The sequence below is a fragment of the Myxocyprinus asiaticus genome, chromosome 13 (assembly GCF_019703515.2).
Source record: "Myxocyprinus asiaticus isolate MX2 ecotype Aquarium Trade chromosome 13, UBuf_Myxa_2, whole genome shotgun sequence".
Classification (NCBI taxonomy): Eukaryota; Metazoa; Chordata; class Actinopteri; order Cypriniformes; family Catostomidae; genus Myxocyprinus; species Myxocyprinus asiaticus.
Window position 1 is genome coordinate 23,004,062 of NC_059356.1, and position 27,317 is coordinate 23,031,378.

General features: G+C 39.1%; 1 protein-coding gene across 2 annotated transcripts in view; it reads right to left on the reverse strand.

Annotated features, from left to right (window-relative positions):
* LOC127450817 (acid-sensing ion channel 2) overlaps positions 1–27,317 on the reverse strand; it is a 731,245-nt gene that overhangs the window by 33,633 nt on the left and 670,295 nt on the right. For both annotated transcript variants that reach the window (XM_051715203.1, XM_051715202.1), the window contains 3 exons: positions 20,702–20,829; positions 15,208–15,358; positions 9,113–9,169 (listed from right to left, as the gene is read on the reverse strand). In XM_051715203.1, coding sequence (XP_051571163.1) covers positions 9,113–9,169; positions 15,208–15,358; positions 20,702–20,829 — 336 coding nt within the window. The remainder of the gene's footprint in view (positions 1–9,112; positions 9,170–15,207; positions 15,359–20,701; positions 20,830–27,317) is intronic.

Consider the following 27,317-nt stretch of genomic DNA (forward strand, 5'->3'; position numbering starts at 1 on the left):
GTAATCTTCCCTATAGGCAGATGCACCAACATAATGACTTCGGTAACCAAATAAAGGGCTATATCATCAAAGTGCTATCAAACAGTCTTGAAAAACTTACTGACGAACAGGAGACTAAATGATTGACCGGAAAAGCTCATCTAGAAGCATTTGTCTTGAATATATCTGTGCTGACATGTAGATTTCAGATGAGCAATAAAGAGTTTAAACACACCAAAGAGCCTTTTTGTAAGTGTTAAAGTAAGGTTAAAGGTCTGTCTGCTGGTAGTCAAAAAATCCTAAAGGAATTTCTATCATTTGCTGAAACCAATCTAAAAGGATCCAAATGGGATCAAACATGCATTCTCTCAGAATAAAAAGGTCTTACTAGATAAACTGAAATTCATAAAGGACTTTTGCTTCTTAGTTGGTTTCTAGAGCATTCAACTGGATATTGTGTAATCTTTATCAAACAACTTATAGGATTAATAATGTATTGCAAAGGTTGTTATACATTTGTAATTTTAATGTAATTATATTGGAATAATGTCTTGATACTGGACAGTTATAGGAAATCACAGGAGAGCTACAACAGTTTTTAAATACTGAAAGATATCCTATTTGATTATAAAATTATTATTATTATTATTATTATTTATATGACGTATTTAAATTGCAAAAGGATTTTTAGGAAATTCCTTTAGGAATTTTTACGATGATCAAGTGGATCCTTAAAAGAAAAGCAAATGTAAGGATCAACATTGGTATACAACAGACATCTTTCTGCTTAATATTATGTATTGTGAATGAGGGAGAGACCAAGTTGTTCTCGGCAGAGTGCATGAGAAGGCGGCACTTGTTAATGCAGAAATAATGCAAAGGTACGTGCCTCAAATCTGAAGATATTATTATGCCCATACGTCCTCTTTTTTCAAACCTTAAAAAGCGACCAGTCGGGATTTCTAGATTCCCTAAATGTCCACGATTTGGCTGTTTTCATATCGAACTGCTCAACAAAAAACGTAATTAAATCTAGCGCATCATATATGTGAATTCTCTCTCTCTCTCATTCACACACACACACACACATACAGGGCATGTGCAGAGAGTGCTAGAGCCCAGTAACTTTACCATGTAAATGTGTGTGATTGTGTACTTATCTATTCAGGGATTGCCGTTGAAACTGAATGTCCACACACGGCCTTTAGTGAGAAAGGAATTTACGTTAAGTAAACACAGACTGTTCACTCGTTTTTGACTGTTGTCAGTGATATTTCAGTGCTTGGTAATGGGAATAAGCTGCAAAGCTGAAGTCTGTAGCATCCGTATTGGAAGAACACGCTTAGCATAATGGGTAATTTCGCTGCCTGTGAAAAAGGTGGATAGTATGCAAAGGATCAAAAGGGATTCCTTAGCTCTTTTCTTACCTGTTGTCTAGAGCTGAAATATTTTGCTCTTGGTTATGACATCCTACAATTTCTAATCAGTTTATCACTTGCATAACCTAGAGATAGAGTCTGACCTTTCAGATAAACATTTCAAAATTCATCCATCCCTGCCCTTTTCTATTTCTCCCTTGACTTCTTTTTCCCACTTCCTTCCCCTCTCTCAAGTAATGCAATTTAAATAAAGAATTAAATCAGGTTTGACATCCTCTACACACACACACAAACACACAGGTGTTAAATATGATCATAATGGTGACAATTTCCCCTTAAATTCATCGCTCTGTATGAATTTCACAGCACTGTTCACACCCTGCATAAACCCCATAGAGACCCATTAAACCCTCGTCTTCTGTAGGCATTGCCTTTAGCATGTCCTTTGCTCTGAGCCCCAAACGTTCTGCTATAAAAACGATTTGGTATTGCACGCTATCATACACTTTTGCAATATTAGTATGTGTACTGTGCACAGCATGCACATTTTCTGTATGCATGAATAATATGGATGACCTACAGCACTACACTTGTCCAAATGTGTAGTATACAATCTGTGGAATACTGTTTTCTCTAATGCAGTCCACTTGATTTGACCCTCAATTTCCAATGTGACAAACGAAGTGATCATATTTGTATTTGTTTAATTAAATTTTGGGCCCATTTTATTTATAGAATAGCAGAGAGAGAACAATAATTAATCGGGAAAGAGGGATGAATGGGATCAGGATATGTTGCAAGCTAGATCTGAACTTTCATCACCCACATGAGCACCATGGATCAGTGTGCCAGAGTGCATGTGCTTACTAATAGGTACTGTATCTGTTCTGATGTTCCGTCTTGACACTGTTTTTGACTGGACTGCCAAAAGGTAAAATATTTATGCACAGAATTGGATGACAAAAAGCTAAGTAGTTTGGTAATATTTATTTTGAACGTTTCAAGTGAATGTGAAACATGAGGATACGTGAAAATTATGTAATATACTACATTTTGAAATGTTTAAGGTGTATACTTTTTCACAGGCAATTTTTCAATAGTTGCTATAGTATACAATAATGTATATACTATGCAGTATATAGTAAGCAGTACATTTTATTGCATTCTGGAAAGCCAATTTCCCTAATAACATTCTGTTTGTTATATCCTTTTTTTCCCCTGAGTGTTCTTTATAATTGCCTATTCTAAACTTTAATAATCTGAAAGGACTTTGTAATTATTTTTTTTTAAATACATAAATTCCCCATTTAATACCTCTATTAGCCTCAAATTTTTGTCTAAATATGGTAATATGCATATTGCTCAGGAGACACTCAAAGTATACATTTCTTTCTTCCTCTGGGTGCTGTGAGAAGAAATTTGGAGTATGTGATAATTTCCTCTCTAATTTGCCAAAGATAAGAACCAACTGTCAAGCATTTTGATGCCAGCAGCTAAAGTTTTTGGACAAGCTGTTCAACCTCTTTTGCTGTGCCATTGTGCCTTTACTTGTCAATTGAGGTCAAACCTCTTCCACTGGTTCAGAATCATGCCACTCTTCAGATTATTTGAACGTCTGTTTTGGCTTTATCTTCTGCAATGCACACTGAATTCAAACAAAAACGTTTTACATAAAAATGAGTGTAAAATTAGACAACCACAGCTGCTGGAAATGGTTTGTGTAATAAATACATGAACAGTGAGAAAATGTAAAGTCCTAGTTGAGCTCTAATTTGAATTTCCTCATTAGTGGAAGATAATGAGTAAGCATGGAGCCAACTTGCTTATTATGTGTGGGATACACCGCTGGTATACTGTCAGATGGTTACTTAGAGAGAGTTAATGAGGGCCAGCCTACATTCTGTTGGTAGAGGTGTTGCACAGAACAGTTTAAGGCTTTGTTTTTTTCCTGGATAATGAGTTAATTTGGGCATGCTCACTGGGGAATTTAAAGTTCAACAAAGAAGTCTCTGTGTCAAGAGAAATCAACATCTGAAAGACTTCCAAAAATGTTTTAATGTTCCAAATAATTATTGTTATAAGAGAACTAAAGCATACATTCAAATTATTTCACAAAGAGTTAATATAGTCTAATTTGGTGAGGCTGGCGAAGATTATGTTTAATAGGTTTTGATAATGACAGGTTCTGATATTGCTCACTGTCTTAAATCTTATCCAGAGCCGCACAGAACACACACACAAGCAACGGCTTTTCTACTACAGTTTTATTTCTAATACAATAGTTATCCTCTTTAAAGCTGCTACTTAAGAACAGAGAACAAAGTGCTACTATAACAGGCGGGGAAGATGTAAAGCAGAGAATGAAAGAGGGACAGTGGCTGCTGTTTTCACAAGTTTTTCTATGTAATTGGATTTTGTGGAGGGTCACAGTGATAGTCATAAGGGCCTGCAGAGCAGAAACCTGTCGGATTTTACGTGCGTGTGTGTAAATTATTTTGTGCAACAGGAGTGTGTACAGTAATACAATCAGGATTCAAAACATCTCGGTTACATATGTAACCACGGTTCCCTGAGATGAAGGGAACGAGACATTGAGTCACTAAGCTGACAGTATGGGGTGTGTCCTTCTACATGACCTAGTTGAAACCCTTCTACAATAACGGCAGGATTTGCTATGGTGTTTAAGCCCAGCCCTTTTAGGCGCAAAGCTGTCCGGTATAAAATTGTGTGTGCAAACACCATTCCTCAGACTTTTCTGACTGAGGGACAAAGAGTGCATCGCTCTCTGGCACCTAAAAAAACCCTGAGTCTATAGTGCGGCCAGTTTACGCAATGTCTCGTTCCCTTCATCTCAGGGAACCGAGATTACATGTGTAACCGAGACATTCCCTTACGATTCAGAACATTTGACATTGCGTCACTAAGCTGACGCTATGGGGATCAGATTCCCATAATGCTGTACTACATGGCATAACCTTCCCAGAGAGAAAACATGACACCGCAGTCCCGCGGGACAGTGACTGACATAAGTATGCCACAAGTGATTGAATATATATATATATATATATATATATATATATATATATATATATATGTATATATGATCTATGGTCATATAGTATGAATTAACCCCTTCACGAACCCAGTCGGGAAGGAAGTTTATTTGTAATGAAAGTGCCTGTGACTTTTGGGAAATACAACGGTCTTAATGCAGGTGGTTGTGTAAAATGACAGGGAGCCTGTACTTAAAAAGAGGGGAATAAGTATATGCTTGGCCAATGGAATAGCAAGTGCTCTAGACAGAGAGGACTTGCTATGAGAGAGACGTTACATCTAGGTTGTAAAACCTTGTGAACGTGTTTTGAGAAGGCCATCCTGCTGCAAAACATATGTCTTGTAAGGACACAACGTTCATCCATGCCCATGAAGAGGCCACACCTCTAATTGAGTGTACTTTAACACCAATTGGGCAATTCGCACCCTGCGACTCATAAGCCAGGGCGATCGCATCAACGATCCAGTGAGAAAGTCTTTGTTTGGAGACAGACATTCCTTTCGTGCATCATCCATAGCACACAAAGAGCTGGTCAGACAGTCTGAACTGGCAGGTGCTCTCAATGTATGTGTGCAGTGCTCGCAAAGGGCGTAATAAATGCAAGGACTGTTCCTCATCCAAATTAAATGGAAGAGGGAATATGGCTTGAAGGTGAACCACCTGCGCTCTGAGGGGCGTGACTAAAGCCACGGCCTGGGTTTGACAGTGATTTTTGAAAGACCCAGACCAAACTCCAGACATGAATTGTCAACTGACAGTGCTTGCAAATCACCGACCCGTTAAACTGAGGCCAAAGGCAGAAGTAATGCGGTCTTAAAAGAAAGCATACGCAATTCAACATAGTCCAGAGGCTTGAAGGGAGGCCTGCAAGCACTTTTAGGACCAAAGTTAGGCCCCAAGTCAGGACTGTAGCCAGGCGAGGGGGATTTAGCCACCACGCCCCGTTAAGGAATTTTATGATTAAATCATGCTTGCTTATAGAGGTGCCGGCTTCAGGTGCATGATACGCATATATAGTCGCCACATAAACTTTGAGTATTGACGGAGTGAGCCCTGCGTCCAATCGCTTTTAAAGAAATGTACGAATTTCAGGTATGGGGCAGTTTACTGGGTCTTTGCCATGTGAAAAGCACCAAGTAGTGAACACGTTCCATTTCAGTGTGTAAAGGCATCTCGTGGACGGTGTTCTAGCCTGTGAATGGTGTTCATAACTGACTGAGCCAATTTTGGCTCGTCCGCTGTGCTCTGTTCAAAGGCCACATGTGGATGGCCAAATCGGTGGATGCCAAATGCCAAATGTCTCGTGTTTTAGGGTGTGTTCACACTTGGCAGTTTTGGTTTGATTAAAACGAACTCTGGTGCGATTGCTCTGTTAGTGCATTTCATTTGAACAAGTGTGAATGCTGCCAGTATTTCTACCATCTCCAGAAACCAAGAATGATTGGGCCATTATGGCACAATTAACAGAACTGTTTCCATTTCCAATCGGACTTTGCTGATGAAAGAATGAAGGTGGCACACCGGGGGAAATGCATACTTGCGTTTCATCGGCCATTTGTGGGCCTGCACTTTCTGGTGACTTATATACGCCACTACTGTTGTGTTGTCTGAATGAATCAGAATGTTGTGATTCACAATGTCAAAATTAAAAGCTTTCAATCTAGAAACACAGCCAGTAGCTCTAGGCGGTTGACATGCCACGCCCGTTTTGCACCTGTCCAGGTGTCGAAAGTCGGGCATCCATCACACACCATGCCCCAAACTGTGTTGGATGCATCTGTGGTCAGCACTTTCCTTCTGAAAATTTGACTCAGCATAACACCCAGTTGGTAGAAGGCCGGTGCTGTCCATGGTGCTAGAGCAGCCAGACAGCTGCGAGTCACCGTGATGTGCATGCGCCCGAGGCTCCAGGTGCAATGTGGAACATCGCTTGAGCCAGTACTGGAGAGGTCTCATGTGTAACAGACCTAACGTTATGATGGCGGATGCTGCAGCCATAAAACCCAACATTCTCTGTAATGAATTCAGCGGTAATGTTTGAACTAAGACATACACCAAAGAATGGTCTGTACGCGCTCGTTCGTGAGATGCGTACGCATACTCACAGAGTTGAGACGAACTCCTAAAAAGGAGATTTACTGGCTGGGAAAAAGTGTGCTTTTTGCCCAGTTGACATTAGACCAGATTTTCCATATGGCAAAGCAGAAAATTTCTGTGTTCGCTCAGTAGTGCCTCTGATTGGCTAGTAATAACCAATTGCCGAGGTAATTCAAAACACGCATATCGTTCATTTTCAGTGGGGCGAGCGCTGCATCGATACATTTCGTTAACGTGCGGGGAGCCAGAGACTGAAATGAAGGACTTTAAATTGATATGCAGTTCCCTCGAACGTGAATCTAAAAGCCACCTGTAACATGGTGCAACTGGTACATGAGGTACGTTTCCTTCAGATTTATTGACGCAAACCAGTCCTGAGGACGAATGTGATAAGATCTGTTTCTGAGTTAACATTTTAAACACGCGAGCGCGATTCAAGCGTCTCAGAACTTGAATGAGCCGAAGCCTGTCGTCCTTCTCTAGAATGAGGAAATAATGGCTGTAAATCTCACTGTGTGTGTCGCAGTCTGGGGCAGTCTCTATCGTGTTTTTTTGTGAGGAGACTGTGAATCTCTGCGTGCTACACCAGTACATTGTGTGGTAAGACCACAGATTGCAAAGCAACGGTGAAGCGAGGTGGACAGCATACAAACTGAATCGTATGACCGTGCTTGATTGTTTTATACACCCAGTCTGACACACCCGTGAGGGCTTGCCATGCATTCACGCAGTGGGACAGCAGGCTTATTAAACAAGCTCTATCATGTTCTTTACAAGAAGATTGTGCATTTCTGATCGTAACACCGGCGCGTCTTCAGTCGGAACCATGGAAGACAGAACACTGTTGAAACGGGGTGGCCGACGTGCAAATTTGATCGTATAACCATGTTCCGATTGTTTTTAGCACCCAGTCGGAAATGCCTGTAATGGCACGCCACGCGTCCACGTAACGTGACAGAGGGCAATTTGGTTTGTTCATTGTATGATATAATGCAGCGCTCAACAATGCGCCACCAACGGACTGTGCAGTGACCATCGTGGCTCGCAGCACTAAGTCCATTGCGATGTGGAGCTCTTTGAATATCTCTGGATAGTAGCCTTGTTTGTCCATTTGCTTGAGGAGCTTAGCTTGGAAAACTTGGAGCACCGCCATCGCGTGGAGTGCTGAACCAGCTTGTCCGCCGCTGAGTATGCTTTTTCAGCCAGTGTGGACATCAGTCGACACAGCTTGGAAGGATGAACGGGGCGTGACTTTCATGCCCTGCTACTCGCCGGACAGAGATGTGCCGCTACCGCCTCTTCCACAGGGGGTAGTTTGGCATAACCTTTGTCTTCCCCGTGGTCCACTTTAGTGAGGAGAGTGGAATTGCTGTACGAATGAGCTGAATAGGGCACACACCAGGATTTTGACAGTTCATTAAGAACTTCCGGGAAGAGCGGGTAAGATCTGTGGAACACGATTGCTTGATGGCGTCCGGACTGCAAGAACCATTCATCAAGGTGAGATTTTGCAGGTTCCTCTGGAGGAGACCACTCGAGACCGAGCTCTTTGACCACCCTTGAAAGGACGTGAAGCATCTCCTTGTGCACACTCCTCACCCTTGCTGGAGGAAGGGGTGGCACGTCATTCGTTGGTGGCCACAGACCACTCGCCAGTTGCAGCAAGAGACATAACATCATCATCCCCAGCATCAGAACCGCCGAACGTGACGAGGTCGTGCGCTCTTGCAGCGGGCTGAAGCTCGTCATGCACATACTGCATCAGCATAAACGCAGTATATGGAGACTGAGGGGCTCGCTGGGCGTGTGCCTGCACGAGGTCCACCTGCGATCCCTCGGGAGTGCATGAGAGGCTGAATTTCCTGAATCTCAGAATGAGGGTGATTCGCGAGCAAAGCATCTTGTGACTCATGCCCTCATAGTGAGGGCAGTCTGTCTCTATGAGAGCTGTCTCTGCGTGGGCACGGCCCAGCTGATCTGTAATGTTCGCCAGAACACTGCAGGTGAGCGGAGAGTCTTCTTGTTGCCGTGAAGATCCCGCACGCTGACTCATATATGTCGATGGCGAAGTAGTAGAAGCCTTCTAGATGAGAGATGAATCACTGTCTTGAAGGAAGAAAATTCTGAGGTATGGTGTTTGCGCCCCCGATTTTATACCGGACAGCTTCGTGCCTAAAAGGGCATGGCTTAAACACTATAGCCAATCCTGCTGTTATTGTAGAAAGGTTTCAACTAGGTCGTGCAGAAGGACACTCCCCATAGTGTCAGCTTATTGACGCAATGTCAAGTGTACTGAATCGTAAGGGAACATGTTGCATATGTTCAGACAGTCTAGCTGATGAGACGGACTCTTAAGTACAGCTTCACTTAAAACATGTCTAGTCTAAAACTAGTCTATGCAGACAGACTTCATAATCAGCTATAAAATTTATACTTCATTGATTATAAAAGGAATATTCTTGTTTCGATGCATCACATCATGCCACTCGATATCAGTGTAAACAGTGTGTATGTCTCCTAGACAGAGAGTGTAGGCTGTCTATGAGTTAATAAATGGCGGTAGGTATGTGTAGAAATGTGATTGTGTAAAGATCACACTCACCCAGAGCAGGTTCAGCACAGTCCTTGTACTGTTCAGGAGTACAGTATGGAGAATCTCCTAGAGACAAGAAAGAAACAAAGAGAAAACAAAAAGTATCACCGGGAAAGAAAGGTTCTTCTTTATTCAACCTTCTTAAATTAATAATGAATCACAGAAAACATGTTCTTCAAGTATTTCGGAGTAAGAGAAAAACAGACCCAAACTTCACCCAGTCAAACTCAACACAAGAAGTAAATAAACATGTGTGAGTGTGTGTGCATGAAAAAAAGAGAGCAAATTGTGTGTATTCTTGCTTTTGGACCAAATGTATCAAAAATACCCCTAATGTACCTTAGGGTACAACGGGTCTAAAGGCTCTGTGGGGTAAAAGGCTCCACTGATTTTATTTTCTCCCAAAACACTAAATAGCAACAAAAACTACCACAGCACTTTCCCAAACACCCGTCTGACACTATGAACTGCAAAACATTTCTGATCAATGAGATCTTCATGTAAATTCACATAAAGTATGATTTTGAGGCAATTTGATCAATTTTTTTTTAAATATTTTTTTAAATGTTACAAATTAATGTAGCTTTCTAAAATCCCTGAAATTAACACATTTATTTTTAGACAAAATACTAATTTATCATTTTCATTTCATTCATTTTTATTTTTTTATTTTTTTTAAAGTGGGGCGAATAGATTTGTTATGGGCTCACATTGACTCCAATCATAATAGAGATTAGTTTGTTTATAGAATACTTGAGATGTAATAAAATGCCAAATGTGTTTCAAATTAACAAGTAGGGCTGCACCTAACGATTATTTTTTTTTTTTCGATTAATCTAACGACTAATTTGCTGATTATTCTTAAGATTATTATAGTTATTACTTGATTAATATAACAATTAATTAACCCAAAATAAATATAAAAAACTTCTCATCAATATTTCAATATTTTATTAAATCACCTTCTCTTAAACACAAACAAATGTACAAGAAACAAAGTGTGCACTGTAGGGCATTATTCTGCAACAAAAAACAGTGTTACTATGAATGCAAACTTTAATACAGTGAAAAAGACACTCTATTAGCATAACATAAATATATATATATATATATATATATATATATATATATATATATATATATATATATATATATATATATAAATTTCCAACATTCTTTTGAATGTCCATGTACTAAAATAAAATATTTGATGCCATGAGTGTACCTTCATTAACTATTAGTATTATTTTGAATGGCCATGGAAAATGAAGCAATGTGATAATTTTACCTGGTCGCAAAAAGTAGACCGTTAATTTACCTGATGAACTTTCACCCTTTGCTGACCCTTTATGCTTGGCAGAGCTAATGTGTGCTTCTAAATCACTTGCACCTTTATTAGCAACTGACACATAAGTGCCAGCTTTACATGTCATACCTTCTGCTTCCCACGGATCTCGACCTGGACGAAAGCATGGGAATTTTTTGTGCAAATCTTCTGTAAATTTGCACTTTCGTTTGGGCATGGTTTCCACTCAGCTGTCATTTGCTGCTGCTGTCAAGCAACTGTTTGATGCCTAACACAACAGCGCTTCGCGCGTTCGTGGAGAGATTGACAGGCAGGCATTTGGCCAATAGTTGTTGCAAGCCTCTTATAATCAACCAATTGGTGTGTGAGAAGGCGGGACTTACAAAGAGGGGTTAAAGCAATCCAAATATGCACGCACACACAATGAAGTATTAGACCAGATGCAGATCACAATACAACTAAAGCCGAATCCCGGACATTTTCGCAAATTTAGAAATCCCGGCCGGACTCTTTTTTAAGGTCCAAAAAAGAGGACATGTCTGGGAAAAAGAGGACGTATGGTCACCCTACGTTAGCAGCGGTGCAGAAATTACTTTTAATATGGGGGCGTTTAAATTAAACATTTAGAAAATCAATTTAAAGTGACTACTACTAACTGAAACACATGTTGTAATACTAATATGTCATGCTTGGGTGGGGACAAAAAGTAAACAGGACTTACGGTGCTCTGGGACGCTTTCGCTTCAAGTGTTCGTTCATGGCGGTTGTACTGCTGTGATAAACCATTTCCAATTTGCATAGTTTCCACTGCACCACACTGTTGGGTCTCTGGCTAAAATACTCCCATGCTTTAGATGACCATAGGCAAGTTTTTTTTTAGCTGCAGCTTTTTCTTCGGGGGAATCCATACTTAATCCATACATACGGGCGGCTGTTATTTTAATTACTCCATTGCGACACGGTGATGCATGTTATGCAAATCGACGTATTTCTGTAATCGATGACGTCGATTACGTCGATGAATCGTCCCAGCCCTATTAACAAGAAATGGTTGACTTTTTCTGAAGTAGTTATTTTGAGTAAGCATCATCTCAAATTGTTACTCAAAAAAGCATCTTGCTGTCTCAAAATTATTTGCATTAGTTGACAAATTTTGCACTGTAACTATTGCCCTGGTATCTACACGAAATCACTTTAAACCCCCAAAGGGCCTTTTACCACAAGTGAGGGAGCCTTTTACCCCAAGTGTGGAAAAAGGCTCCTTCACCACCTTTTTAAAAAAAAAAAAAAAAACAGAATTTTAATCAAAACAACCTTCTGTTGTTATTTATTTTCACACAAATTATGTTTCTACATCAATTTTCAATAAAAATGTATATATTTTTTTTCGAAGCAAATTTTCCTTAAAGGTGCAATATGTAACAATTTTCATGTAATATTCGCCTTTTTTGCCAATGTGTGAACGGCTTGTAACGCAACGTAAAAAATGAGCCCTTCCCGGACTTCCTAGGTTGCATATTAAAGCCTGTAGACTGATTTTCATGCGAAGGGAGCGGGTCGCTTTTGCCGGGAAAATTCAAAGGATATGACGTTTATGCACGCTCCCGAGAGCCTTGCCTCAGTGCTTCCGCTATTCAACAGCGACAACAAACTGCAACACTAGGTAACGTTATCTTAGAGATGGAATCCAGCAAACGGCCGGCTCCCAGCACAACACTGACTCCTACACAAACTCAAAATAAGCCAAAAAAAAAAAAAAAAAAAAGAAAAAAAAAACATTTATCTACTGAATCCTGTCTGGCTAAGCGTGATCGTGGTTGAGTGAAAACTAGAGTGAACATCGGCAGGGCATTTGATTCCTGGTGGGACCTTCATTGGACCCTGAATTGGCGTTCTTCTTATTGGACAGGTAAGCTTACATAACTGCAAAGCATGTGAAATATAGTGCCATTAGGATTGATCTGTGTAATTTCTGCCTGCTAACACTGACGAATTGCAAGCTACCTTGCTTCATAACTTTCAAATAATTTCAACGATCTTCTCTTTAGACTAAAAGTCAGGTATACAGGATAAATTTAAGCAAATATGCTGGTTTCTTGATCGTAGTACAACATATGACATACAAAACATAAAATAGTGCAACATAACAGTGCAGTGCAACAGTAAACTGTCGGGTATAGTTCGGTAGTATGTAGCTGTATTTGTGTATCAGTATGCTATGTGAGCAGATAAGTAGTTTTAGTTTAGTCTCAAAGTTTGTAGTAAAACAATCATAACTGTAATTTTAATGACATCTTTCAGCATGATGCCAGTGAATCACGTTCAGTCTCTTTGTATGTTACGTCATTGTTTTGGATGCTCGCTCGCTCACATCCCTATGGAGTGTGTGCATGAGCGCGAGCACGAGCAACAAGTAGTTGGCTGCGGTTCACATAACGGCCACAGTTATCATTAATAACAAGGGTTTCTGAATCTTACATACTGCACCTTTAAGGGATGGAAGGCAATCATAATCTGTTATTTAATTTATATTTACAGTATTAGACCAGGGTGTCTATATATGAATGAAAGATAGATCATTTATAAGATAACTGTCCTATTAAGAGCATCAATTGACTTTGCAAGGTGATTTGATGTTGGCACCAAATGGTCAGTATTAATTCAGACCTCTATGAAAAGGCAGTGCAATTTTAAGAGAGAGGTAAAAATAGAAAAAATATATATATAGTGTAAAAATAAAGTATTTTAAATAGAGCCAGATGGAAATGAAAGAGAGAGCTGCAGCACTAACTGTTACGATCAGCTATTATGAAGGAGCATAAATTGGCTTCAACAATGAGACAATAAGGACATTCATTTAAGAAGTTCATGATATCATATAACAGTATTAAGTAATGAAAATATATTAGGTCTTAAAAAACATCTGTGTATCGGGAGTTAAAAATGGCGTTTTATTAACAGGTAGACATTATTAGTAAAACTGAAAGTTTGCAAAGACCATTTTAAAAAGATTCTCAAATTGTACAGTATGTCAAGTCCACTCACAGCTTCTGTAAGTTTGTTTTTACTGTTCGAGGGCTTGTTCCAAACACCTTTGACCCACATAAAACTGTATTCATCTCTATATTTGCCATATCACCCTGTAGCTCAAGACCGGTTGCCTACTCAAGCTAAGCAGGGTTGAGCCTGGTCAGTACCTGGATGGGAGTCCTCCTGGGAAAACTAAGGTTGCTGCTGGAAGAGGTATTAGGGAGTCCAGCAGGTGGTGCTCACCCTGTGGACTGTGTAGGTCCTAATGCCCCAGTAGAGAGATGGGGACACCATACTGTAAAAAGGCACTGTCCTTTGGATGAGATGTTAAACCGAGATCCTGGCTCTCTGTGGTCATTAAAAATCCCAGGACACTTCTCGAAAAGAGTAGGGGTGTAACCCCAGTGTTCTGGCCAAATTCCCCCCATTGGCCCTTATCAATCATGGCTTTCTAATAATCCCCATCCATTAATTGGCTCTATCACTCCACTCTCTCCTCTCCACCAACAGCTGGTGTGTGGTGAGCGTACTGGCACACTATGGCTGTCGTCACATCATCCAGGTGGATGCCGCACACTGGTGGTGGTTGAGGAGAGTCCCGTTCACTGTGTAAAGCGCTTTGAGTGTAGTGTCAGAAAAACGCTATATAAATGTAATGTTCATTCATTCATATTCTGACCTTTCTGAATGCAGCTCAGCCTGGTTTTGCTTGACTGCCAACTCCAAACCACAAATGCCACAAGGCATCACGTTATCATTGCACACGATTCCATGCTGACATGTTTTGGGAAAGTATGTGAATGTGACCCACTTGAATGTGTTTAACAAAAGATAAATACTTTTGACAGTGATTTACAAAGAGAGGATGGGAACATTGGTCCCTCTTGATTTCATGATAGACTGTACAAACACGAATAGTCATAAAATAGAGCTGTAAATCTTTTGTTCTCAAACATGAGTCCATATCCACATTCTGTTTATTAATTCACCACATCATAACAGCGGTGATGTAATACTCTGATATACAGTATGTTTGAAACCAATCACAGCTTTGATCACTAAATTCACTGGTTGTCTATGTCTATGCTGTAGAGTATTCTCACTTCTTTTAAAATTTGCAGGGATGCTCAAACAAATAGAGCAATGTTTTGTTAACACTACAGAGCCACATTTCAGGTAAAACAGCCTACATGGCTTACTTAGAGGTGTCTCTGTATATAACGTAAGGCGTAGTGACTCGCCTCAATCCGGGTGCTGGAGAACGAATCTCAGTTGCCTCCACGTATGAGACAGTCAATCTGCATATCTTACCATGTGGCTTTTTGAGCACGTTACCGCGGAGACCTAGCGCATGTGGAGGCTCACAATATTCTCCGCAGCATCCATGCACAACTCACCACGAGAACCACATTATAGCGACCACGAGGATAACCCAAAGCGACTCTACCCACCCTAGCACTGGGCCAATTGGTTGCTTAGGAAGCCTGACTGGAGTCACTCAGCATGCCCTGGATTCGTACTTGTGACTCCAGGTGTGGTAGTCAGCGTCTTTACTCGCTGAGGTACCCAGGCCCGCCATTATTTTATATTATTAAGAATTTTATTACCATCACTATCACTCCCCCGCCCCCCCCCCCCCCTTTATTTTGAACTGATTTCTTATTAGTATTAATGCTATTATGCTATTTAAGTATTTTTGAAATTGTAAATTTAAATGTAGAAGTCAAAGTAAAGAGAATGTTTCAGCTCCCACTGTGTCGGGACGTACCAGGCATGTAGACCATCCTGCAGTTGCAGTTCTCTATGATGTAGCGTGTTTCACACTCTATGCGGCAGGCAGACACACTGTAAACCTGGAATAAGCCTGAATCCAGGGCTCTGGATACACACCCACCCCACGGAGGAGGAAGGTATGTCAGCTACAGGAGGAGAAAGAAATATTGTATTAAGAAATAATACAAATTCATGAGCATATGAATGACATTCACATGTACATTCAACTGCAATATTAATGGAGATGTGCAAAGAGAGAAAATGTGAGCACTTTTCACAATACTACTATGCCAGAGACATCATTAGCCCTGAACACTTTTAGTTGCAAAATAAATTAATAAATGGGTGGCAAATATGTCTGTGAATAGGGTATTTCCAAAAAAAAAAAAAAAAGTTTTTTATAATAATAACAATTGCTTTTGTGTGATGCTGCATCCACACTTTTCATGCATAACTCTTCATTTCACAAACATAGTAAAATTAACATGCTTATTTTGCCCAGTAAAGCAGCAGGCATCCTGCTGGAGTGGGTCGTAATGTTTACTTACAAACAACTCCACAACTCCTAACACATTCATACTCCAAAAATCCTTAACAAACAGCCTGAACTAGCCATCATCTTCATGAACCTGGCAGCAGACATTAAGGGAGGGTGGAGGGAGGGAAGGAGGGAGTGACAGGCGTGAATGTCAAGGGAGCAAGAAATATGGAGTGAGATTAAGGATTTCAGAGAGAATGACGAGAGAGAGAGTACACAACCACAGGGAGAAACACGGCACAGGAAATGCCAGGTGGAAAAGAGGAGGAGCCCATCTGCTCGAAAACAACAGGTTGCCCACATCCTCTACTCTAAGCATACTGTACCCACGGTTCCATGCAGGCCAGCTTTATTCAGTCTCAACAGGGGAAATATAGTTGTAATATTAAAGGAGCCAAATATGAATAATGAGCTGACTTTAAGAGGATAAGAGGGAACATAATCTCTGTCCAGCTGTGTCTGAAACCACTGAGCATCACAGGAACAGATTTAAGAGCTGATATCACACGGCTACTGATCAGAAAAAGATAAGTGACAGGCAAATTAAATTTTGTGGTGGTGGTACACAGATAAAATCAAATCTATTTTGGTTTGGGAAGATTTTAAAAGGCTTTTCTTCTTAGTTACCTCTGCTCAGAGAATCAGAATATAGCAGACAATAAACCTAGCTTCCAGAACTGACACTAGGTATCAGAGGAAAAACACTGACAAAAGCCTCCTGCAAAAAATGATTTCTTTAAAATAAACTCAATGACAACTGCTTGATTTGCAATTCTCCAACTAGTAGCAACCTCTAGACTCTCTTTGAACTGCAAGACAACAATTGTTTAATTAGGCCTTGCTCAAAGTATATTAAGAAAAACAAATTGTGTGTTTTACAAAGAGCATCAAAGGTTAGCAAATACAGCTCTAAAAAGTGCAAATACTAGGCATGTTATAGAAATAATTTATTAAGATCAGATTATTACAAATTGGTGCTTACAATTAGTTCTTGTGATAAACATTTAAGTAACAAATATAGGTACAAAGATATAATTCTAATCCTACAAAAATTTGTAAGTGTCTGTCCTCTATTGTGAATGGAATGAAGCAGCATTCCAGGAGTGCTGATATTTCAGACTCACTGTGAAATGGCAGCAGTTGTTCGAAAATTCTTCAGCTGAAATCGGTCCGAGCGTACCAAAATTTGAACAACTGCCCCAGTGGCCGAAGATGGAAGTGTTGTTGAATGTATAGGCACATATAAGCTTCACAAAGTGATGCAAAAAGCAAGTTGTTTTTTGTTGCAAATGATGTAATAGTCAGCAGGAAGGTATATTTTGTTAACTCTACCCCTAACCCAAACCACAACTCTAAACCTAACCGTCAGTGGAGTAAAAGTGTAATATTTAAAGAAAAATGCAACCTCTGAATCACACTCATCATTGATTATGTGGATGTGATAACTTATATGTGTCATTAGTGCCACAGGAAAATATAAACACATTTGAAATAATACAAAGATGTCTGATGGGAGATGGAGCTTGTCAGTAATTTGGCAGAATGAGGTCGATATCAGTGTGGCAGAACATTCTGTAACAACATGTCAACTTTCAGTGTGATCATGTTTGATATCTAGTATAACAGCCTTAGGATGCTTCAATGTTTGTATCACTCCACTTGTTTGTGTTCACAGTATTTCAGACAGGCTGTTCAGCCTGTGTGTTTAACAGTTCAAAGGATCAACCATTGATCCTGCTGTGCAATTCTTTGGAATTATTTTCATTTGCAGAGTAAAGCTAGACAAAATAACAAGGCATACTGTTTCTAAAATGCAAGTTACTATATATTAACTTCGAGTATTGAACTGTTGTACAGTGAGAGCCTAATTCAAACAGTCGATTGAGTTGTTGAAAATGCTGATGTCCCATTTCCTTTAATTATTCATTAATGATTAAACAGTGAGATTTTAGATTTCAGGGTTCCATCCTTCATACTGACCTTCCCTTTCAGCCTGAATGTGTGTGTGTGTTTGTGAAGCCTCATAAAGTCTAATTACACTACCTATGATCACACTCAGCTTGTTGTGATGTTGGAGAGCAGGCAGGGCCTGGTATAGACTTGATATTCAACCTTCTGACATAAACTGAGCTTTTATTAACCAGGCATGAGCTTAGATCTGCTTCTTTCATGACTGACCACTAAAAATTCCTTAATCTGGAATACAAAGTGTGCATCACAAATCAATGTCCCACAGTAGCAGTTAAATGTAATATATATTTTTTTCATTTTGTAATTTATTTATTTTTTAATTTAATGCTTTTTTCGTTTGGTAATTTATTTAATTTCATACAAGGTATTTTGCCGGCATTTTTTCAAAAGTAAGCTAAACAATAATTTAATAGAATTGGGCCATGTTAGTGTTCCAAAAAAAAGCACACTGGTGTTTTTATCCTAGTATTGTGTATTTATTTTTTATTTTAAACATATTTGTGCACAGAAATATGTTTTTTGTATTGTGGGCTAATTCCGTGACTGCCGTCTATTATTTTGAATGGTGTGTAAAAGCAACTTTAATAAATAAACGGATGTCTACCATGATTAAATTAATTGCAAAGAGTGGCCATTCATGTGTTCTCCATGCTTTTGCCGATGTGCATGATACGAGATATTTGTGTTGGCACTCCTGGAAGTGTCATGTTTGCAGCATCAGATCGATATGCCATTAAGATCAATCCATAATTATTTTATTTTTTTTCGCAAAAAATCCGTGGATGGAAACGTAGTTAATGACAGTTGAGAAAAAAAGCTTTCTAAACCCACATTTACACCATCCCACTGACCCAACCTAGTCTAAAATTTTGCAAACTGAGTTTTACGTGTCACGTTCTACGTTTTGCTGCAGTTTCCTGGAGAAATTAACTCTAGATGTGCTACAACAACTGTGCTTTTTCTTCACTTTCACACAAATTACGAGTACAATGGCTGATTATGATTTTATAAACACTTATTATTTGCTCTATTACACACACTCTGCTGTGTTATGATATCAAAACACTTTTACTATAATACATCATTTGTATTACAGAGCCACCTAAATTTACACATTTATTTCAAAGTGATTAGCTTCCGCAGTAGCTCACCTGCTTGTTGGACTCTGGACTCGGAAGACCGAGGCTCGAGCCCAGCCAAGCATGCAAGCTGACCGTGAGAACAAAATGTCCTTGAAGAGACACGAAATGACTTGGTTGCTTCAGAAAATTTACTTTTCATCAGTCCGGTTTAAGTGTTGGTTAGGGTAAGGATGTCTGTTTTGTTTACCTCTCATTTGCTTTTAAGATACTATTGGTTAGGTTTAGGTTAAAGTTTTTAGGTTAGGGAGGTACGTTTTACTCAAAAAAACATAAATAAAACACTTTAAAAACCGTGTCTGATTACAACTCCATTTCAGTGGCTTCTGGTTCCCCTCGTTGGACATTGCACTGGGAATCTACAGCGAAAAGTGTAATACAGCACATTATTTTGTTTTGCAGAAATGTTGCCTACACAGTCACAATGTTCATTAGATCAGGCTGCACTGAACAGTGCAGATAAGAAAATGCCTCTTTCTGGTAAATGCTCTGCAGTTTCTTCAAAATAAAGACAAAACCATGCCAAAAAGTAGATAAATAAATAAATGAAAGAAAAATAAAGGGACTTTGGTGTGTGTGTGTGCGCGTTAGGGTTAGTGTTAGTTATACCTAACCCTAACCCTTAATTATGCAGTAGTTTTATGTAATAATGATCAAGCATTCAAAAACCTTTATTTATTTCATGTCAACAAAACTAGAACTGATACAGTACATCATAGTCAATTTTAGAGGGCTGCGATTCTGGCAGATGTTCTGTCATTGAATGCTGGAAATGACTAATTATTTTTCTTAAATCTTTGAATCTTTAAAAACTAGCCTAAAAAATATAAGATGATCTAATTTTGCATATTTACAGGCATGGTTATAGGAGTTGCCCTTGGAGAGGGCCTGCCAGAGAAGCCCTCAAAGGAAGAAATGAGGGTTCAGATAGACAGGAGGGAGTGGAAAAATATCCCACTGCTGAATGTTTCAGGGTTTTTTGAGGTCTTAGCCTGAAATAAATTTAATTAGCCAATACTAAATTTATAGGGTGCTCTAATAAGATGAGCAAAAAGTGGGATGAAAAGACAGTTCTGAGAAGAACACCATTCAGATCCAATTTGCGAGCTCAAGACTCTCCAACCAAATAAAATCCCCACTGCAATAGCTGCATTCATATTGCATAGCCCCAGAAAATGGGCACATTCACCTTGTTTGTTGTCTTTCTCCCTGGGTCTATGGCTTTCTTGCTACACTGTGTCAGTGAGTCATTACAACCCCTGGCTATATAGAACATCAGGGCCAATGATAATTAGTAGGAGATGCACCTTCCTGGTCAAAGGATATTTCATGAATCTATGCTCTTTCTAAATGTACAGGGATATTATGTTCCTTTTTATGGGGGTAAAATGAATAAGACATATTTAAGATTCTGCACTATTTCTAAGTCACTAATCAACTAAGCTAATGGTGGAATTAACCATGTAAGCCTTTGTACAAAAGGTCATGTTTCTTTGCTTCTATTGTCTTTGGAACATTTTCAAACAATGCTTGGGATCATCAGGTTTTGCACAAAGTTGCACAAAATGAGATATACAATACTAAGATATTCTGAAATTCATGTAAATTTTTCATTTTAACTATTTGCTCAACTTGTTATGCTGATAGTGCAATTTCATAATGAAAAATACAGGCATTTTCACAAGTGGATTAAACCCCAGTGTAATTTTGCTCTATTAATTAACATTTTTGTAATTACTGCTGCCTGTCCTATCCCTTTGGCTGGAATGATCAAAATACTGAACAACGCCTTGGGAGATATGAAATCACAAAAGTCGAAGGAGAGGTCAAAGCTTACTCACTCTTTGCTCCTGGGTAGCCACAAACGTTTGAAACCCTGGGGCAACTCCAAAACCCAGCTCATGCACAAAGGGAGGCTCCGCCTGACTGTGGATCTGCACCCGCACTCCTGCTTCAAACGCTGTCTCTTCTAAGACAGAGGAAAAGAGAGAGAGAGATAGAAATATTAGATTTGCTGTCAATTAAATTATACTAAGGGTAAGTTAAGCAGGAGCTCTTAAATAAAAGACATTTGCATCTCTATAAGGTGTGTTTAAGACCAGTGGTTCTCGACTGATTTTGCTTCAGGACCCAGATTTAAATTGGACATCAAGCAGTGACCCCACATAGAACCAAAGATGTTTATCAGGCAAAAGATAACACAAAATGTATTTAAAGTAAAATGTTGACTTTTGTTTTTTTTGGTCATACAACCTGTCCATGTTAGCTTATGCTGGCTAGCACTTTGATGCAACAGATGATTTTTTTCTCTACTGTCTGCAACCTTATCAAAACAGAAAATATTTTAGAAAAGAAAGTCCTGCTTTTCAGGTAAAAGATCCAATCACATTTATGATAACTCGAGAAAGCGAATGTGCATTAGCTGGATCAGCCCAATTTGTATTTTTCGTGTGTGTAATCTGAGCTAAAGCAGCATACGATTGTTGTAAGATTTGAAATTTGATTGTAATCTTGACCAACCATTTTGTAGATTTGCCCATTTAAGAAGACAGGAGCTGCACTTGTATGCCGCTTTTATTAATAAAAAATACGCCCAGAAGAATTCCCGAAATGGCTGATTTGCCTTTGAACAATAGAAAATCTACAACCTTTTTGGAATTTAAGCTCTTCTGAATTGTTGTGATCAACACTGTAACAATCAAATGCCATGTGAGAAACCAAAATGCATTTTGACTAAGTGCTGGTCACTCTGTGTAAAACAAGCTCACAACAAACATACTATCAACACAAAGTATCTTATAAAGACTCAAAAAATCAAAAACAGAATAGGACACAGAGTTAGGAAATCAGTACAAATTAATTGCTATATGACTCACAGGACACTTACACATTTAATATCTGTTATTTTGTTTGATTAGCCCTGCATTGCTAGAATGTGATAATGGTTGCAAGCGTCATGTTGATTTTTCGACCCCCTGCCTCTTCCGTTCTCAAAGGCCTGGTGAAGAGAGAGGCCTCATTCAGTCATCACGACTCCTGCAGGCTCACAGGCATCTTAACAGCCATCTATAACAGGAGAGCACAACGACAAAGACCCCCCACCTTCCACTTTCACTCCAGATGCCAGAGCACTGATGAAAACACACAATGACAGCTGCCCCAAGCAGCCGCACACACACTGGGAGCAGTCAATATTTTCAGTGCTGTTTGTGTGTGTGTGTGTGAGAGAGAGTGTGTGTTCATGTGTCTCATATCAAAAGTACCAAAGTATATGATGGGTATTAGTTTCCAGTAGCAGATAAAAGATCAAGACTTTTGAGTGACACAAGTGGACCCAAGATAAAAAAAGTGCAGTACAGCACTTTGCAAAGTAAGGAGAAAGAAAGATCTCCCATTATTTCCTACTCTCTCCACTATCATATCTATAAAAGTGGCAAAAAATGCCAAAATTAAATAAATAAATAAAAATAAAATAAAAAAGCAGAGAAAATTAAATGTTGAGACACACTTTACATTTGTATTTATGTTACAGTGTATTTAAATAATATTGACAGTGTAATACTACAGAACAACATATAATTAATGTTTAATTGTTCTGTAAAGCTGTAATTGTTAATTATAGTAATGTGTCATGAGTAATTTGTAATATGTAAGGTATTTCTATCTGTCTACTTTATAGCAGAAAAAGGATTTTATGTGTAAGGATTTTTAGGAAAAACATTTTATTTTTTTATCTGAATGTTCTAGTGTGTGTATTTTCCTCCATGCCTGAGATGTATAACATGTCCTCTATCCCTGAGTATTTGTTCATCTCAGCAGTCCTTGGCTTATCCTCAGAGCTCACTGTGTGATGTCATATCCCCTGCCAATAAATCTGCCAGCAAGACAGAAAACAACAGTGTGAGCATGAATTTACCCAACCATGACCACCACAACACACCTACAATATGCTATCACACACCTAGATGAATGAACAAATCCGATTAACTACGTTTCTCCACTTCCTTTACTGACTGATTTATAATGCATAAATCAGACCTGTTCAATCTGTGTTGTGGTGTTTTACTTCCATAGACAGGGACGCTGAGGGCAAATACATAATCTTACTGAACTTGATAGAGAAGTGCAAAGTCTTGGGATTTGTCCGAAAGCCAGAGGTCACTGATTAGCAGACCACAGTCCAGATCCAGACCCTCGACTGGTTTAATCCGGACGGAGAATCATTTCTCATGAATTGAAATAAGTTTTTTTTTTTCTCCATACAGAAAAGCCATCAAACTTTACATTGCAAAGGCGAAACAGGAGCTGTATGCGGAGCAAAATACTGTATATAGACCTTATACACGCTAGCGCCATCTTTGTTTTTTAATGGGAATGACAACGAGGCCGACCAGCTCTACAATGGGCTGTACTGCAGTTTAAAGTGTTTTTTGGATCATTCCGCAGACAAAACATTGATAAAATATCTGTCCAAGAACATTCAGTATACAAAGAACTCCAGATAACATGAGTTGTGGAAAACCAGATGAAATCAAGGAGCTTTATACAACTTTATAACATTCGTGCCATTGAAGAGACTGTAAGTCTATCCCGCACAGCCTCATTGTCATTCCCATTAAAAATCAAAGATGGTGCTAGCATGAAAAAGGTCCTACAATTTGATGACTGAAGGTTATTTACACAGATATTTGAATGCCGCACAGAGGCAGAAAATAAGCAAACAAAAGTGGACAAAGCAGAAATCTAGGAGAGACTACTATGACTCTTTTAGATTTAATATTTCTTACTTTAACAAGTGATTGTGGCTGTATAACTGAAAATGTATTGCAAATCATCGATGATCTAGACCATACAGTATTTCATCTTGGCCACCATACAAATCTGCAATTAACTCGAAGCCGAATACCTTATCCAGAACAGCACAAATAATGACTTCAAAACGAATAATGAATTCATACGAATAATAGAAAAATGTTCAGAAGAATGATCTTCCAACGAGCACAGGTATAAAGCGATATTTTAAATAAACATATTGATATTTTGTTTTCTTTTCTAGAAATAAATTATATATAGAGGCTCAATCTTGCAAAGTATTCCACTGCATTTCACTAATTATGCACATGTAATTTAACTAATATGTGAACACTAAATAAGCCTAGAGAGTATCATAAAACTTTGATAGAAATTTAAGGTGCTTTCAGTTTTTTAGGCTATATTAATATATTCTCATTTCTTTTAAGATTCATATTTGTATTTAATATTCACTTTAAAATGTGTTCTTTACATTTTACAATTGCTTCATACATCGTGCCTCCAGAATAACGCTGTTATACTTGCACACTGCACCAACATAAATGAAAATTCTGTTTTAGCAAATATTAATGTCCCAAATACCAGAAGAAACCACAGTTAACAACATATTCCACAGTTTATATAGCCTACATATTCATCTTCATCTGGTGAGAAAAAATAAAGAATATATCAATAATATAATTAAATAATAATAATGATAATAATAATTATTATTATTATTATTAAAGTATCCGAGGCATACTTTATATACAGAAGCTATAGCCTAAATGTTAGAGAGTTACATTTTTAAATTAGTTTTGACGCACTTCTTGGTTAAGCCACAGCCACATCCGGTTCTCTCCGAATACAGATACATATACAGATCATTTTGTCATAGTAAAAGATACAGATAATGACATCGCTGCACACCCCTAATTGGCACAGACATGCATTCGACTTCTCCATCAGTCATTTGCGGCCCTCTTTCCATTCCAGTGAAATCACAATATAAAATGTGTTCCTGATATACATACCCAGACAAACAGTTGCCATTAACATTTGTATATAAAAAATAAAAAAGGAAGTCAACTAAGGTTTGAATCTACAACCTCTCGCACAGAAAGCAAGAAAAATTTCTTGAGACTACAGAATTTCATTATGTGAATTAAGACTCCAAGTGTGAATCCACCCCTGCAATGACTGTTCCCTATAATTAATGGATACCCTATAATTGCTCCTGCAATGAATATTCCTGAAATGCTCATTGCTTATTTAATTTCATAGCCATACAACATACTGGCTCCTGAAACAGTGTAAGTTATGATTGTTTGAACCTTTACTGGGAAAAAATGTTTACAGTCTGCACCGCTCTAAACTTAAATTTAATATACCTGTGTAAATGTATTCACATTGCCAAATTTATTATTGTGTGTGTGTTAAGACCAAAAATAAATGAGTCTTCTAGGCTTGTGTTCTTTGTAGACAGATGAGAAGGACTCAAAACTACACTGTTGCTTTTGATGTCTGTCTCTTTGCCTCTTTTCTCTTTCACCTGACACTTTAGATATTACAGATGAAAGACAGGTCATTATGAGGGATGAGTTGGAGAGAGAGAGAACAAGAGAGAGGGAAGTCCACAACATCTATTTGGAGAGTCTCTTCTTTATCCTCTCAAGAAGCAATCTTTTTTTTTTTTTTTTTTTTGGACACACTGAGCTTCTGTATTTCATTTGTGTTTATTTTTTTTTCCCTTTGCCTCTTCAGACAAGACAAATAGTAAACAAATAGTTAAGTGTTTTTTTTTTGTTTGTTTGTTTGTTTGTTTTTGTTCCCAGCTCCTTATTTTGAATGATTAATAACATATTTTAGATAGTCCAGCAATTATCAGGCTCGACCTAATGGTATCAAAGCACAGAATACCAATGAAGAAAAGTGGATTGGAAAATAAAGATTTCTCAAACAGCCACAGTCCTTCCCATTCTATTAAGAGCACTTGCCAGAACATGAAGATAAAACGAGGTAAGTCCACCAAGAGGTATTTTCTGTAAGGACATGGTAAATAACTGTTTGTTCAAGCCCATACGCCCAGCTTTACATAAAAGAGCACACATAACGTCCATCCAGCCATGATTTTGGTGGTATAGAAGGCATTGTACAGCCTGCAGACAAAAAGCAGCAAGCCTTGATAGAATATCTATCAGCCCTTGTCCACCCTCATTCACTGGCAGATAGAGGACAGCTGCTCTCAGCTAATGCTGACCGGACCAAAAAAATTCAACAAGTGTCTTTTGTATTTCTTGAATCAAAATCATTGGTGGGTCCACAAACAAAAACTTGTGCCAAAGTGTAGAGGCAATAAGGTTGTTAGCTATCAGTACTCTCCCCCATATGACTGGAGTAGCAACCATTTCCAACTAAACAACCTAGCACAAACTTTCTCCATCAAGCCCTCCCAATTTTTCTTTTTATAGACCTCTTGGCCAAAGATATAAATTCAGCAAAAAAAAAAAAAAAAAACGTCCTCACTTTCAACTGCTTTTATTTTCAGCAAACTTAACACGTGTAAATATTTGTATGAACATAAAAAGATTCAACAACTAAGACATAAAATGAACAAGTTTCACAGATATGTGACTAACAGAAATGGAATAATGTGTCCCTGAACAAAGGGGGGTCAAAATCAAAAGTAACAGTCAGTATCTGGTGTGTCCACCAGCTGCATTAAGTACTACAGTGCATCTCCTCCTCATGGACTGCACCAGATTGGCCAGTTCTTGCTGTGAGATGTTACCCCACTCTTCCACCAAGGCACTTGCAAGTTCCCAGACATTTCTGGGGGAATGGCCCTAGCCCTCACCCTCCGATCCAACAGGTCCCAGACATGCTGAATGGGATTGAGATCCGGGCTCTTCGCTGGCAATGGCAGAACACTGACATTCCTGTCTTGCAGGAAATCACACACAGAATGTGCAGTATGGCTGGTGGCATTATCATGCTGGAGGTTCATGTCAGGATGAGCTTGCAGGAAGGGTACCACATGAGGGAGGAGGATGTCTTCCCTGTAATGCACAGCGTTGAGATTTCCTGCAATGACAACAAGCTCAGTCCGATGATGCTGTGACACACCGCCCCAGACCATGACAGACCCTCCTCCTCCAAATTGATCCCGCTCCAGAGAACAGGCCCCGGTGTAACGCTCATTCCTTAGATGATAAACACGAGTCTGACCATCACCCCTGGTGAGACAAAACCGTGACTCATCAGTGAAGAGCACTTTTTGCCAGTCCTGTCTGGTCCAGCGAAGGTGGGTTTGTGCCCATAGGCGACGTTGTTGCCGGTGATGTCTGGTAAGGACTTGCCTTACAACAGGCCTACGAGGCCTCAGTCCAGTCTCTCTCAGCCTATTGCGGACAGTCTGAGCACTGATGGAGGCATTGTGCGTTCCTGGTGTAACTCGGGCTGTTGTTGTTGCCATCCTGTACCTGTCCCGCAGGTATGATATTCGGATGTACCGATCCTGTGCAGGTGTTGTTACACGTGGTCTGCCACCGCAAGGACTATCAGCTGTCCTTCCTGTCTCCCTGTAGCGCAGTCTTAGGCATCTCACAGTATGGACACTGCAATTCATTGCCCTGGCCACATCTGCAGTCCTCATGCCTCCAAGCA